General features: G+C 54.1%; 1 protein-coding gene across 12 annotated transcripts in view; it reads left to right on the forward strand.

Moving 5' to 3' along the window:
- The window catches only part of MSI2 (musashi RNA binding protein 2), a 406,247-nt gene that overhangs the window by 319,599 nt on the left and 69,962 nt on the right, over positions 1-16,686 (forward strand). For all 12 annotated transcript variants that reach the window (XM_062175386.1, XM_062175387.1, XM_062175389.1 and 9 more), the window contains one exon: positions 9,592-9,674. In XM_062175386.1, the coding sequence (XP_062031370.1) occupies positions 9,592-9,674 (83 nt within the window). The remainder of the gene's footprint in view (positions 1-9,591; positions 9,675-16,686) is intronic.

Here is a 16,686-nt window from a genome sequence, read left to right on the forward strand (position 1 = left end):
ATCTGCCTTGGGTGAGGGCTGACTGTGAAAGGGATGTCAAAGACTTCCTAAAAATACACTTCATTTCTCAATTCATGGGAGAAGAACCCAGAAAATTCTCTTTCTTACAGACTGTTCTAGAATCTCTTACCAGATGGTTTCTGTTTGGCTCATCCTGAATTGGGAAGCATGGAGCAGGAGTCAGACTTTTGTCAGTATCACAATTACCAGAGGCTTGGGTCAAAATGCAGATGTCTGGGCCACACCCACAGAGACCTGGATGGGAGACACACGGAGCCCAGGCACCTGCATTTTGACAGTCCCTTCCCCCATCAGCAGACTCTGCCGCAGGGACCACACCCAGAAACACTGGTTTAGAGGCTTTCACTTTCCCCCGGGTGTATGGTCTGGGAGTATCCCTAGATGGTCCCCAGATTACAGTGGCCACATGGAAAAACTGCCTGGCCTTAGGAAGATTTATCCTCCCACGTCAAGGTCAGGTGCTGGCCAGAATGTCCTCCAGCTAGGAAGGGGAAGCAAGGACCTTTCCCTCTGGCAAACGTCACCCACTTCGCTGGATGGTTCTTTAAAAGGGAATTCTGTCCCATGTGCTTGGCAGGGAGCTGGACTGGAGATACGACAATGCCACTCCTGGGATCTGGTTCCCCACACACCTGAGATTGTTCCCCTCCTGGTTCCCAACTTGCCCAGCCCCCCAGCAGTGGCTGGAGAGGCGCAGGTGTGGGCTGACTCTGAGCTCAGTTCTGCCTGCCGGTGAAGCCGAGTGCGGGAATAAAGAGGCCCGAGTCGGTTCACACCCATCACCGCCTTGCCTGTGCCCGAGCCACTTGTAATTCCCCACAGCCCTAGCCAGCTCTGCAAGGCAGAAAGAAATATGACCAGGCAAGTTGAGCAAATAAATTAAACTAAGTGTCAACTTTTCTTGTTTCTCTCCTCATTATTAAGAGGTGGAATGGGGCTCGTTTATCAAGCAGGGGGAGAAATTAATTGACACGGCTTTAATACCATGATGTCTGGCGTGTCTGGTCACATTCCTTCATTTTTTTGGAAAGGCATTTTATTATAGTTTACAGCAACCAGCTGCCAAACTACTGGTGTAAACGAGGAAGCAGGTGCATGAAGGATGCTGTGATGCCACCCCGGAGGGGACACGGCAGGGAGGGGGAGGGCTGGGGCAGGGAAGAAGAAGGCTGTGGGAGCTGGGGGGGGTGGTGCTGTGCCAGAGGGGCGGACGGCAGTCCCCACACATCCATTGCTGGCTTGTTGGGCTTCCTCCAAGGAGGGTGGTAGCAAGAGCCTGCCTCTGAGGGCCTTCTGGCCTGCACATCTTTGTCCTCACCAGCTTTGTTCAGCCCCAAGGCCGAGTATGTCCCACGTGGGTCAGCAGGCCTGCCCTTGTTCTTTGTTCTTGATAAAGCTGGGGAAGTGAGTGCCGCTCTGTGCATCCCTCTGGGACCGCTGACTCCTGCGAGAGCCTGTTGGCTGCAGGAAGTCTCTAGCATTCACACTCCTGACCCAGCTCTGCTTCAGCCAGATCTGTGGTTGCAAAAGTCCAGGGACGCCACTCAGCCCATGCCCATCCCAGGTCGGACTGGCAGAGGGCATGCTTCATTGTTTCCCTGCGTTCAAGTCCTTGTTTAGTGCCTCCGTCTCCCCCATCTGCCTGTAGGTTTAAGGAATCAGACACAAGAGGCCACAGGGGAGGCAGGTATGTACCCAGAACGGGCAGACACAGCTTCCTCACGTGCTCACCTTGCCCTGTCCTGCCAGGCGGAGAGGGTGACGGCCTGGTGCCCGTGTCAGCTGTGTGCCCACAGGCAGCAGCGATGAGGTGGGCTTGCAGAGCCAGGGTTGGGACGAGTTCAGAATCCCTGAGTGTGGAGTAGTTCACCTTCACAGGAAGGAAGTGGGGCTGCAATGGAGAGAACTCAGGGTCCGTGTTGGGCCTCAGTTGTTCATCTGTACACTGGGAGAAGTCACTCCTGCCTCCCAGGTGGAGGGGTGTGGGTGGAATAAGATGAGTAAGGCACTGGTGCACTGTTTCTTGCTGACGTTAGTATTAGCATGGGGACTGGAAACAAGTAGGCATGTTGGGATGCCAGGCATCCATCCCTGCCTAGGTGGTAGGTGGCCAAAGACTTTGTCACCTTGCCGAAGTGCACCTCACCAGACCTAGCCCGACTGCGCCCCACCCTTGCCCCGCTGCCTCATGTCTGAGAGTACTCAGGAAATTGCTGGCAGCTCAGACTGGATTTCACTGAAGTCAGGGTATTGTGCAGCCAGAATCCCAAAGCAGCCATCCATAATCAGAAACTTGGCATTTCTTTTGGAAATGCAGCTTGTTTTTTCCTTGGAACCAATCAGTCTTGTGAATTATATTCTCCTTAGGGCAAACCCAGGGCCCGTGGAGCCACTCCTGTCCCCGCTGAGCGTCTGCACGCTGCTCATCTCTTCTGTGCCTAGGTGGGCCCACGGGGACCTAGGACATTCTCCATTTAGGGCTGCAAGACAACTGATTTGCCAAACCTGCTGTAACCTGGAGAGGTGGCTCAGAAATACTTTTTTAAAAAAAAATATTCTGTTTATTTGAAGACTTATTTATTTATTTGAAAGTTAGAGTTACAAAGAGAGAGAGAGAGAGAGAGAGAGAGAGAGACCTTCCATCTGGTTATTCACTCCCCAGATGGCCACGACAGCCAGAGCTGGTCCAGGTCGAAGCCAGGGGCCAAGAGCTTCATCAGGGTCTCCCACATGGGTGGCAGGGGCCCAACCACTTGGGCTGTCTGCCTCTGCTTTTCCAAGGCCATTAGCAAAGAGCTGGATTGGAAGTAGAGCGGAGAACAAACCATTGCCCATATGCAAGTGACGGCTTTACCCACTATGGCACATCACCAGCTACCAAAATTATTTATTTTAAAGGCAAAAGAACAAGGCCGGCGCCACGGCTCAATAGGCTAATCCTCCGCCTGCGGCACCAGCACACCAGGTTCTAGTCCCTGTCGGGGCACCGGATTCTGTCCCGGTTGCCCCTCTTCCAGGCCAGCTCTCTGCTGTGGCCCGGGAGTGCAGTGGAGGATGGCCCAAGTGCTTGGGCCCTGTACCCCATGGGAGACCAGGAGAAGCACCTGGCTCCCGGCTTCGGATCAGCGCAGTGCACCAGCTGCAGCACGCCGGCCTCGGCGGCCACTGGAGGGTGAACCAACGGCAAAAGGAAGACCTTTCTCTCTGTCTCTCTCTCTCTCACTGTCCACTCTGCCTGTCAAAAATAAAAAATAAAAAAGGCAAAGGAACAAATAGAGATGGAGAGAGAGAGAGAGAGAGAGAATATGAATCTTCCATCTGCTGGCGGCTAGTTCACTCCCCCAAATGACTGTAACAGCTAGGGCTGGTCCAGGTGAAACCAGGAGCCAGGAACTCCATCTGGGTCTCCCATGTGGATAGCAGGGGTCTACATATTTGGACCATCCTCTGCTGTCTTCCAGGAGCATTTGCAGGGAGCCGGATCAGAAGTAGAGCAGCCAGAACTGGAACCAGCGTTCCATGGGATGCTAGTGTGGCACATGACGACTTGACCCACTGCTCCACAGTGCCAGCCCTGGCTCAGAAATATTCTGAGTCGGGGTGGGAAGGGGCACCCTAGGTGAAACGTTGCTCACGCACACATGGTCACCTGGGGTCGACTCCTTGCCATGAAGCACACAGACCACCATGCCTCCATCTGAACCCTTCCTGATCCAAGGGAGACCCTGACCACCTGCTCCAGAAAAGCAGGGTGGGGCCATGTGAAAGTACAACCCCCAGATTCAAGGGGGTTGCCTTGGAGACAAGGTAGAGTGACACATAAGAGACAATTCAAAAGTGCTCCCACACCCGCACCCAAGGAGTTCCTGTTGATGCTGGAAGCAGCCCATGGATACTGCTACTTTCCCCAACACTGGGTTAATAGCGTGAGTTATAAATATTCTTACATACATATTCCTTAAATTCCTCATGGGATGCGCAGAATAAATTTGACAGCCTTTTTTTTTCCTGCTTCTTTTTTCCTCCTTCCATTAACCAAGTGTGTTAACTCCTGACTTGCATTGATTTTCACTGAAGATGCATTCAGCTCTGTGTGATAGCCTCTTAGTTCATTGACCTCTGTGATAAGAAAAAGACATTATTTTAGAGGCCAGGAGGCTAGTTCCATTTTTCCCTTCTTAACCTTAAAAAAGAAAAAGAAAGAAAACCTCTGTAAGTTAAGTACAAGGACTGCGCCTGTTGTTTTACTCTTGAGCTATCTTGTTTTCAGACTCCTGTTCTCTTCCTCTGTGTGTTTTTGTAGCTGTGTGTTGTTGACATGAATATTCAGTTTTGTCCATTTGAATGAAAGAGGGTTAAAGGTGTCTCCCTTCAGTGCCTATCACTTAAGTAGAGCTTATTATAGCTTCATTCAAGAGAATTTCACTTTTAAATGCTCCCTGTCAACTGCTATCCTATTTATATCTAAATCCCTTTGTGTTTGGGATTAACTTTCTGTCACCTTCTTTGTCCCACTTTTCCTGGCTCCTAGAGACCCTCAGAAGGGGGGGTGCAGTTAAGGTGGGAATTTAGGAGAGGTTGGGCATGTGCTGCTTTGCTGACGTCAGTTGAGAAGGGTCTCGTGGGTGAGCTGGTCTGTTGTCCCGCCACGTTTTGGCCCTTTGTTGCTGCAGCACCTCCAATGATTAGTCCTGGGGTCCCCCTGTTCTGAGTGGCGGCTTAAGTGGGTTTCAGTACCTGGGGAGGAGGGCTCTGGCTCCAGGAGGTGCCTTCGGACTAGAGGAGTTGAGAAACAGCAGGGGGTTCATGGGAGCCCCCCTGCCCCCACCAAGAGCCCTGCTGGAGTTGCCAGCCCTCGGGTCGGCCTGCTGTGCAGGGCCCGGAGAAGCCAAGGGCATCTCCAGGTGCCAGTAGCTTGTTCGGGCCTTGCTTGTGAGAACTGTGTTTCTCCTACCATGCCTCCTTTGGATGGCCTTGGTGAAGCTGTGTTTCTGATTCTCTCTGGGGCCCTCTCTCGGGAAAATCTGAAATAAACCTCACTTCCCACCCCCAGCCCACCCAGGCCTCCACACTAGCGGCTCCTTCCAAGGACTGAGATGCCTCGTGGACACTGGGCTAAGGGAGATTCATGAAAGAACAAACGCTGTGGCTTCCCCACCTAGGAGGTGCCTGGTGTGGACATGTTCACACCAAAGCAGACAGGGGGTCCCAGGGGAGAGGGAATGGGGCATGAGGGCTCAGCAGGTACCAAGTTTTAGTTGGAGATGATGAAAAAAGCCTAAGAGATGGTGGGAGGGGGTGCTGGCCGCACACTGCAAGGGTACCTGATGACGCCGGGTTGAACGCTGAATTTTATGTGCATGTGTATTTTGCCACAATAAGAAAAAAATATTTCAATTAAAAAAGACAGTGATGCATACAAAGATATCTCGCACTCCCAAGTTTCTGCTCCTGTGGTTTTTGTCCTTCACTCCTCGGTTTATTTGGGGTGTTGCCCACCCAGTGAGTCACTTGCTATTTGTAAATGATAATGCACCTGTGAGATAAAAATGATTATACATTAAGGACTAACACTTATTGATAATTAAGTGTTTCGTTGCCTCTTTGCTTCCCCCAAATGGAATAAATAAATATTTTAGACATAATCAAGTTTGTTTGCTCTATTCAGGCCAAACAGACAGGGATGTTGAAACAATATAGATCTTTAAAAATCTGCAAATGAGTCTTGGCATCACCGAATTGTTATGCATCCAGGGTACACGGGCCTGAAATCCAGGCTATCTCTTTTAATCAGGAAAATCATTTTTGTGATCCTTGTATTTTGAGTCCTGTGGGGTTAAGGGAAGGGACCAGCCGGGAGAACATCAGAGTGAGAATCTGAAATGCTGCGTGGAGTCCTGCCCCCGCCCATCCCGGTGTGACAGTCTGCATTTTAACGCCAGTCTCCTGGCTGGGCTGGGCTTCCTCCTGTCTGCAGAGTGGCCCAGGGTGAGAAATCGGAGCGGCAGAGTCCTGAGTGGACTGAGCCACGAGTGAAGGCGGTGACTGGCACAGTGGACCAGGCAGGAGTCCGGTGGCAGGAGCTTGACCTTGGCCCCACCCCCCCTCCCCGCATTGATGGGCTCACCCTTGGCTTTGATTCCAGGACTGAAGGCATGTGCTTCACAGCAAAGTCCGCTGGCTCGTGGGGAGGTGGTCCTGCGCTGGCACTGACTTGGTATTCTTTCTGAGAGCCGGGCTGGGTTCTGTTCATCGTCTGCACTCTGCTGCCCTCTGACCAGAGGGTCACGATTGAGTGAGTCAGCAGGCCTGGCAGGAGGAGGTGGTGCGGGGCCCAGGGCTGTGGGCAGCAGACACCTGTGACCTCACCATCTCAGTGCCCTGCGTCTGCCACAGCACATTACAAGCTTGGTGCTTTAAAACAACACACACTGTCCCCTTCCTCCAGGGGTTCTTGGGGACAATCTGTCCTTGCCTCATCCAGCTTCCAGTGGCTCCAGATGGCCTCGGGTTATGGCTGCAGGATTCCACTCTGCCTGCCTCTCATGGCCTCCTTCTCTGTGTTTCTCTGTGTTTAAACCTCCCTTTCCTCTCTCTTGTAAGGACACTTACCATTAACTCTACCTTAAATCCAGGATAATCTGTCCTCGGATCCTTAATTTGCAAACACCTCCCTCAAATAAGGTCACAATCATAGGTGCTGGGGGTTAGGACATGGATATGTATTTGAAGGGCTACTGTTGACCCTGTGCACTGCCCTAATTAGCAGTGAGGTCCCCTAAAAACTGGCCCAGTCTGGAAAAGTACTTAGATTTGGGACCAGGCCAGAGCGATGGCCTTCAAAAACAGTGAGACCCTGAGAGGCCCACAGGCTAGAGGTGAGGATGGGGAGGGAGGGCTGGGTCCCCCCGAGGGCATCCTCTGGTAGCTGCTGCTTATGGAGAGCTGGTCTACTTGCCCTCTGCAGCTGCCACACTGTCTGGCACAGGTGCAGCCAGGCAGGTACCGGGGGGGGGGGGGGGCACGGCAGTGACTCACATGGATCCACAGGATGTGCAGAGCCTCGGCACCATGTAGGGACCTGGAGAGAATGAGGCCGTGCTCTGCCCTTGATTCCTGTGTCCTCTGCCGTGCTGCCCCTCCCTCCCTGGGGGCTCTGGAAGGCTTGAGGTCTTCATCCCTGCTTGTGGGCTCAAGGAGAAGGAGATTGGTCAGAAAGATACAGGTTCCCAGCTGTGTGCTCCAGGAGTCCAGAGTTTACCATGATGGTTTTCACACCCCTCTCAACCCAGGCTGATGGCAGCTGACCGGAGGAGGGCCAGCTGGACCCATCCCCGGAAAGCGCAGGTGCTTGAGGGAGGCCTAAGAGCAGAGAGAAATATCTGAGGACTCTCAGTGGATGTGGCTCTCAGGGGTCTGAGGACCGAGGAGATGGAGATGCCCAAAGAGAGGGACCCAGACAGTTGTAGTTCTACAGGGACCCAGTTTGAGGGGGTGTGTGTGTGTGTGTGTTGGGGGAAGTGTTTGCATAAACCCAGGGGAAGACTTTTCATCGGACCTCATTTTAAACAGCATGTCGTGCCTGATGCCCGCTTCAGGCCTGTGTCATTGCTGAGGACCCAGCTTTCCTGGTGAGGCTGGCACAGACTTATCTACCAGCTTTGAGCTCCGGCAGCCAATACTTGTTTTCCTCTTTATGGCTTGACTGGCATCTACTATAAGTGTTGGTAGTAGGCTGGGCCCCCTGTGTTGGGAACATGGGCTTGGTATTTGGAGTGTGGTAATAAATGACCTGTGATAAAAATGAAGATTTGTGCATGGCCCTAGCCCTCTGGAAATTGAGAGCAAGAGGTGGCCTTTTTTCATTCTTTTCTTGAAAAATCTTCTAGACTCTGCAGGAGCTATGATGTGGGAGCTCCATGGATCAGTGCCTTGGTCCCTGGTGCTCCTTAGAAGATGGTGGTGGGAGAGGTGGATCCATGAGAGCTGGAGGGACTTGAGCAATTCCAACTTGACTTTGGGCTGCTGGGACCCAAAGCAGATGCAGAAGCTCACAAAGAAAGCATCTGTGTTTTACTCTTTGATGGGAAACACCAGTTCTCAGGATGTGAAAGCAGCCAGTGTTTTCTTTGCTTTCAGTTTGTCTAGCTCTGGGTTCCACCAGCTTACATCTCTGGGGAGGAGAGTGTCTTGGTAATCAGGGTCGCTGAACAAAGCAACCCAGCTCTTAAGCAGCAGCTGTTCATCTCTCTCCATTCTGGAGGCTGGAGGGCTGAGGTCAGGGTGCCAGCACAGGCAGTTCTGGTGAGGGCGCCCTTCCTGGCTGCAGATGGCCACCTTCTCGTTGTGTCCTCATGGGACAGAGAACACTGAAGCTCCCGAGTCTTAGTAAGGAGTGGGCAGCTAATCACATTCTGGGGTCTCCATCCTTCAGAGCTGGTCACCTCCCCGAGGCCTCCTGTTATGGTCATACTGGGAGTGAGGATCTCAATATACAAATCTGGGGAATGGGGCAACGCACACACACACACACACATACTTCAGTCTATGGCAGAACCTTACAAATCCTGCCTCGCGTTAGAACCCAAGGGAGGGGACCCAGCGTCCACTCGCACCGCCTTAATTGACAGATGCCAAAGAGGGACTCAGAGGGGAAGTGGCTCCCCAGGACTGCACATAAATTAGGTGCACAGTCAGAACGGTCACCCAGCGCTCCTGCCTCCTGTCAGCACGTCCACACCACTGCCTGTGTTCCCTGCACATCCGTGCTAACTGCTGCTGTGTTCTTCCCGAGCGGGGGCGTGCCCCTGCATGTGGGTCCACGTGGCTTGCAGAGCGAGGGTCCCAGATGGGGCCGCCCGCTGGAAAGGCCGCCAGGGGCAGGAGGAGAAGAAAGGCAGGGGCAGGGGGCAGGGAGAGGCGCTCAGGATGTGGAGCCGCAGCCAGCTGCCCGGCTTCTTCAGTGCAGCTCATCCAGCAAGCCAGTCTCCAGCCGCGTAAATACAGTGGCTAGCTGACGGCTGACAGCAGGCTTCAAACAGCCTTAAACTGCCCCAGATCCACCGCGCTTTTGAAGCAGCAGTGGAAAAGGGATGCCTGCGCAGAACAGAGGCCTGGAACTCTTAATAGTTTCTTCTGGGCCTCAGGATGTCCTGATGAGGTATTAGAGGAAGTAATTCAGGAAGAAAAGGACAAATCGCCTCCTCCCTCCGGAGGCCGACCCGAGGGCTGGCGAGAACGGCCCCGCGGTGAGGAGCCCGCCCGCCTGCCTCCCTGCGCTCCGGCCCTTGTCAATAACAGACAAGGAAATGTCTTGTTTGCTTCCGGGCACATGTCAGCCGCGCAGTGCCCGCCGCATGTGGGTGCAGTCATTAGCTTTTCCGCGCTGTTGGAAGGGTGCTGGGTACAAATGAGAAATCATTGCCTCATCCTCCAAGCCGTCCTAGGACCGGCCCACCTACCCGCTGCCCAGAGGCCGGGGCAGGCTGCAGGACCAGGGGAGGAGCATGGGGCCCGCAGGATCCGCACTCACCCCTCCTCTCTGTTTTCTCCTTCCCCCGTTTCCTTCAGGGTTCGGCTTTGTCACTTTTGAGAATGAAGATGTTGTGGAGAAAGTCTGTGAGATTCATTTCCATGAAATCAATAATAAAATGGTAAGTCTCCGGAGAGGGAGCTGAGACGGGTTGGCTGTGGTCATGCCGGTGGGCAGTGGGCGGGCTGGGCACCAGCACAGGCTTCCGCCCCGTGAACGGTGGAATTGTTTGGGAGAGGTCGACAGACTTGGTCTGTAAACGGACAGACGGCCAACACCGTTAGCCTTGCGGCCACCCCAGAGGCAGTACAGCGGCTCGGTTCTGCTGCTGTAGCACAGGAGCGCCTGTGGCCCGGGCCGTGATGCTTCATTTATGGTCATTAAAAGTTGGATTTCTCGCAACATTCCTGTTTCACATGATAGCACATTTTTAACTATTTAAGATGTAAAATCCGTCTTTAGCTCTTGGACTTGACAAACACCAGAGGCTGATGTAATCTCAGGGCCAGACTTCATCAACTTCTGGTTTAGGATATGCTTTTGATGTTTGGCTTTAAAAAAAAAAATAATTAATTGAAAGAGTGATGGACGGACAGAGATTGTCCACTGCTTCACTCCCCAAAGACTGGGCCAGGCTACAGCTGGGAGCCCAGCCACTTGAGCCATCCATCACCTGCTGCCTCCCAGGGTGTGCATTAGCTGGAAGCTGGAATTTTGGGAATGGAGCCAGGACTTGAACCCAGGCATTCCCATACAGGATGCAGGCATTCTAAGTGGTACCTGAACCTCTAGACCAAGTACCCACCCACCCCATCCACCCCCATGTTTGCCTTTTAAGGAGTGTATCCTATATAGGAAGTTGACCATACTAGGGGGTTTCTCTTTGAGCCTGTTGGGTCAGTAACATTCCCACCTTTCAGCAGATTCCTGCCCTCACAAGCAAGGCCACCATCCCCGTAGCCCTGGAAAGTTCCTCTTCCCGCCACAGCAGCCTGGAGATGGAGGGCGGTTGGGCTATGGGAAGGCTGGCCTGCTGGAGAAGTGGCCACCAGAGGGCACCATGCCGTGGGCAGCACGTGCCTATGGCGAGTGAAGTGTCCAACTCTGTTCTTCAGGCTGAGCTAGGGGGTTGGTTCCAGGAAGATGAAAGCCCAGCAGGTGTTCCTGGAGCCACCAGCAGGTCCCAAGGAGCAAATACATTTTGGTTGGCCAGCAGGGCCTCCAGCCCCAAGAGAAGAGGGAGAGGAAATTTGTGTTTCAGTCACAGCTGTAACTTTGATATTTTCTCTCTTTTGTCCAAACACTGCCTGCTTCTGAAACTTGCATTCAGATATGCATTGTATATGGGTCTGATGTGTGTTCACCAACTTTAAATTCAATAATGGAGCTTTTAGTGTGGATAAGATCAAAGCAATCTACTTAGCATGTGTGCTGCAGGCCTGACTCAATATTTGACTTGCTAATTTTTTCCCAGGGCACTAAAATAATATTGTTCATATTGTTCCTAGCCATCATATGCATCTGAAATGAAAGTATCCCTTCTGTGCGTGCTGTATGTTGGCGGTGCCAGAGCAGGCGTTAAGATGGTGCAGGCGAGATAAGTGGGTAGAGTCAGCGCAGGTCTCCTGCCTGGGCTTCCTCTGTCCCCAGATGGCAGGGCCTCCCTGTCTGGACTTCTCTCTTAGTAGGTTACTGCTTTGTTTTTAGAACCAGAGAGATAGGGGACTTCTCTACCTGTGTCCAGTGCCTAGATGCCTTGTTTATCCCAGGCAGAATGTGCTGTTGACAGACCCTCTGCTGAAGACTGCCAGAAGTGCAACGGGTGGGGGAGGGGGCAGCGGGCAGTGCTGGCAGAAGCCCCTCCCGCCCTGCCAGGACTTAACGGTTCATCGGGAAAGGCTCGATGCAGACTGGCAAGAGACAGCTCCGTGTGCCACGCGCATGCCTCGGTGCAGCCCTTCGCTGCTGCTGGACTCTGAAACAAGCCTGAGACAGCTGGGGAAGGACGTCATCCTGCGCACTGCTCCAGTGGGGAAACGGAGGCCCTGTGGCCCATGCCCCCAGGGCTACCCAGAGAGGAAAGGAGCATGGGTGTCCTGAGCCTGGTGGCTGCCGGGTGAACTGTGTAGACACTGGTGTGAGCCTAGGCCCGGGAGCTGGACCCCCAGATGACTTCCATGCTGGAAGGCAGAGTTTCAGTCCCAGAAGGAACCCGGAGAGGTATGCAGCCGCGTGCCCCGTTGTTTCCCATGTATCGCCTCTTCTTCCACCCAGGTCAGAGACTCACCAGGGCAAGTGTAGTGTGAGGGTTTCTGTGTTCTTTGGGATCTAAAGCTAGTGCTTGATCTTTATTAGAATAAGTGACAGTGGAAGTAGACAGAAAATGAGCGGCGGTGTGGATGGGGTGGCTAGGACCTCAGGCTTTGGAGGTGTGGACCAGGTTCCCAGTCTCTGGTGATGGGCTCCACGGGGAAGAACTTAGGGGCCCTGGGAGGTGCTCTGGCCGAAGTCACTGGCCCTTGCTGGCTGCACTGGTAATGTGTCACCTCACTGGGTTGTTGGAGATGGGCCAGATGCTGGAGGCAAAGGGCCTCACACGGTGCCTGCCACAGGGTGTGGGCTTGAGAAACATTAACTCTGGCCATTGTCCACACTGTTGTTACTCAGAAATCCTCCAGCCAACTCCCCTGCTCGGGAGAGGGACAGAAGGGAAAGGGAGCTGGTGGAAGAGCCGGGAGCCTGAACTGTTTGGGATCCTCCAATCCTGGGTTCTCCTTTGGAGACCCAGAGGGAAGGAGCTGCAATGTGCTGTGGACAGAATCTAAATGCAAGACCCAGAGTCTGCCCAGGAGCAGCACAGCTGACTGTCAGAGCATCCATCTGTAGGAGCCTTTTTCTTTCTTTTCTTTTTTTTTTTTTTTAAGAATTTATCTGTCAAGTAATTAAAGTTACAGAGAAAGGTAGAGACAGAGAGAAAGGTCTTCTTTCCATTGGTTCACCCCCCCCCCCCCCCCGATGGCTGCAACGGCCGGAGCTGGGCTGATCCAAAGCCAGGAGCCAGGAGCTTCCTCCGGGTCTCCCAGGCAGGTGCAGGGGCCCAAGCACTTGGGCCATCTTCTACTGCTTGCTCAGGCCATAGCAGAGAGCTGGATGGGAAGAGGAGCAGCTGGGACTTGAACTGGCACCCATAAGGGATGCTGGCGCCACAGGCCGAGGCTTAGCCTACTATGCCACAGTGCTGGCCCGGCCCCTGTAGGGGCCTTTCTTAAACCGGCTGTGTTGTGAAGCTGGGAGGTGTGACCTCCTGGCACCCTCATCATCTCCCTGGGTGCTCTGTAGGTGCCAGCACGTGGCTGTCTCCCCCTCACTCCCACCTCCACATGCCTGGGACTACGGTTTTCTCATATTCACAGGTATGGAAAGTCTTGCCGCCAGTTAGTCACAGACAGGACTGTTCCTGTGGTTCTGTCGCGTGTGCCTTCTCTGCCTAACCACTGTGTCAGTAACTGACGTGAACAGAGGATTCACTGAGGGGCTGTGTGGCTGTGAGACAGCGTAGCTCCCAGAGCCAGCCCGCCTGGTTGGCTGCGGAACCTTCTGGCACTTTTTAAATGAAGGCCCTGCTCACCCAGGAGAGCCAGCAGCAAGCATGAGAGTGCTTCTGCCTGCCCAGCCCCGGGGTGGCTGTGTTTGAGAAGCCAGGGTCCTCCTGGAAGCCCTGGCCTTTAAGGAGGTCACCTCCAGGGCGTGGTGGCAAGGGGATGGCCAGAAAGACCTCCCATGACACCTCTTACACAGAGATCCAACAAAGCTAACGCTTTGGGTTGCAAGCTGAATACTCTGTGAAATATTTTGCTTTATGCATCTCATTTGATTGCCACATACACTCTGGCATAGGTACTAATTGTTATCTCCATTTCATAGACAGGTAAATCAAGGCAGAGAAAGGATTAGCAGCTTGGCCCCAGGTCACACAGTCTGGAAGGGGTAGCCCCAGAATTCAGGCACTGGCAGCTCTGCTCTGGGGCTGGTGTTTGCTTTGCCTACAGGGTTACACTTCCTCTCTGAGACAAAAAGGGCCTTAGTGGCCATGTGGCTGGACTCCTGGCCTTCCAAGGCCGCTTAGGGCCCCATCACCATCAGCAGTCTCGTGGCCTCTGTGAGTCCTTTTTTCCCCAAGCGTAGGGCAGAGAAGGTGCACTTGCTCAGAGCCAGAGCCCCTGCTAGAGCGAGAGGCACGCTGAGCAAGGGTCTCTGGGCTCCAGATCAGCTGCCCTTCTCCAGGCCTCTGCCTCCACTGCCCAGAGGCATGTAAGCAAGGGGCCTGGGTCGGGAACTGGCTGCCACCTGGGATTAGGACTGACCCCAGAGAGCCGACTCAGCCCCTTTTGCAGTCTTGGCCAGGGCCGAGTGCAATACCAGTGGTTCTTTATCAATAAACGCGTGCACGGAGCCAGAGAAGGGCTGCTCTGGCCGCTCCACAAGCTGCGGGGGCGGGTACAGCTAATAAGGCCCCCCGTCGGGTGCCCTGATTGACGCAGCCCTGAGCAGCAGTCGCACTGGCTTGATTAGTCACCAGAGCTGCCTCCCCAGGAGCCAGGGAGCTGGGGGTGGGAGATGCAGAGGGAAAAGGAGCCAGCTCCATGTTCCCAAAAACCTGGCCCAGCCCCTACTTTAAAACTATGTTGTCAGGGAGATGGTAAGAACCTGGGGTACGCCTTGGGTGCAAGGCCACACCTGATTCTACAGGGCAGTCACTAATGCCGGCTTGGGGGAGGCGCTTCCTGTGCTGCTGTCCTCACGGCATCCAGGGGAGGGGTTCCCCCCCCCTGTTTTACAGAGGAGGCTGCTGCACCCCGCTGCCCACTTGGGCACCTCATGCTGGAGCAAACAGGCTTATCTGCTTTACACCAGGGCTGCTGCTGGATTCCACCAAGTGGTCCTTTTCCTCATTCCTTAAAGGTGATTGCGTCAGCAGAAACGTGCTAAGCTGCTTGTGGGCGCCCCTGGCTTGGTTGCCAGTTGTCCTGCGGCAACAGGCTGTCCGGACACTGGTGAACAGGGGGTGTGTCCTGGCAGCCGTGGCAGCTCTGAGAGCCGGTCCGGAATGCAGAGTCTTAGGCCCTGTGCCAGACCCCAGGATCTGCATGCTGACCGATCCCCAGTGATTTGTGTGCACATCCAGGATGGCTGCTAATGACAGATAATGTGGGACCTGCAGGTCATCAGTCATCCAGCTTCAGAGGAAGGGACCTGGGAGGGAGGGGAGCATAGAGCCCAGATGAGCTGGATCTGGCTGGACCTGGTGCCTGTGTCCACAGATGCTTCTCTCTTTATGGTCAGAGAGAGGCTGGATCTCCCAGGAGAAACACTCAGTGCCAGGGACTCCCCTCCACACCAGTCTGCCCACTACCTCGGGGCAGGTTTGGAGCGTTGATGGTTGAAGGTGTGTGAGGCACATCTATTGGGAGCAGAAGGGCTGGGTCCTCTTTCCCTCTCTCTCTCTCCCTGTCTTTTTAAGTTTTCCTCATTTATTTACTTGGAAGGCAGAGGGACAGAGATCTTTCATCTGCTGGCTCACTCCCCAAATGCCTGCAATATAGGGGCTAGACCAGGCGGAAGCCAGGAGCCCAGAACTCCTTCTGGGTCTCCCGTGTGAGAGGTAGGGACCCAGCCACTTGCCATCACCTGCCACCTCCCAGGGTGTGCATTAGCAGGAAGCTGAATCGGAAGCAGAGGAGCTGGGACTTGAACTCAGGCACTCCAATATGAGATGCAGGCATTGCAAGCCACATCTTAACCGGTTGAACCGGACAAATGCCTGCTCTGGGACTGGATCCTCTTGTGTGATATGCTCATGTCCCCAGTTCCACTACTGATTATTCCATAAACAGAGGAGCAGCCCACCTGTCTCTACCTGCCTCCATGGAAAGGTTGGGGGTCACTGCCCTCGCCACTTATATGTGGCCCTGAGTCAGGGAGGTGGGAAGGTACCACCTGTTCTGTCACAGGCTTTATAGGTGGGGCCTGGCGAGAACCCTCCCTCCTGAAAACACCCTTGGTAACTGTATTTCCTTGCCTTGACCTGAGCCAGGGGCCAACAGACTTTCTGTAACGTGTAAACGTTAGAGGCTTTAAGGACTGTATGGCCTTGGTGGCAACACATGAGCTCAGCTCTTGCAGCAGACACAGTGACAGGCAGTGTGTAAAGGAACGGTGTGGCTGCGTCCCAATGAAGCCTCACTCTCAAGAGTGGGCGGCAGCAGCGATCGGTTGTTCTAACTCCGAGCAAGCCCAGTCAGGCTGCTGCCTGTCTCGAGGGCCTGAGGGTGGGCTTGCAGCCCAGTGGTCAGCCAGGTTCCGGTTCCCTACTGAGTCAGCATCTTACCCAGAGGCAGAGTAGGAAGATGGGGTATCCCATCAGACACTGGAGTCTAGGATAGCAGCCAGGGGAGATCATTAGAGCCTGTCTTTGTAGGGAGACCCCAAGCCCAGAGCAGGTGGTGCGTGAAGCAGCAGACAGGGTAGGTGCTGTCAACCCAAGAGGCCTTCTTGGCAGAAGGTGCCAGGAACTCTCCCTGCCGAGTATCCCCCAGTGCACTGCTGCTTAGTAGCTTTATGGCCTCAGCCAAAGGCCTGAACTCTGCTTCAGCTCCCCAGCCCCCTCCTGGAGAGTGGGTCAGGATGGTGGCTGCCCACCTCAGAGATGCTGTGACTTAGGACTTAACAGAAGGTTTGGGTCCGAGCTAGGCATGGCGTGCCCTGTCAGAGTGACAGCCCTTCTTACTATCATCGTCATCATCATCTTTATTCTTAGAAACATTTTGATGGAGCAAACAGGGAGTCCTCCGGGAAGGTGGGAGTAGAGGGTGGGTGTGTGGGACCAGGGCAGGACTGAGTCCTGAGTCTCCCTGGGGGCTGGCCAGGGCCGGGGGGCGGGGATGTCTTCTCTGTGGCAGTGGTTGGAGGTGGTCCCCAGAGAGAAGATGTATATCTTTCAGAGCAGAACAAGAGGGGCCCAGAGGTGGAATTTTATAGGTCCCAGAAAAGCTGAGTGAGAACCATTCAGCTGAATCATCCTTTGGGGAGAATCCACAAAACCCACTCCCTGAGCAAAGCCAGGTAAGATCCCA

This window comes from Lepus europaeus, chromosome 18, assembly GCF_033115175.1.
Source record: "Lepus europaeus isolate LE1 chromosome 18, mLepTim1.pri, whole genome shotgun sequence".
NCBI lineage: Eukaryota > Metazoa > Chordata > Mammalia > Lagomorpha > Leporidae > Lepus > Lepus europaeus.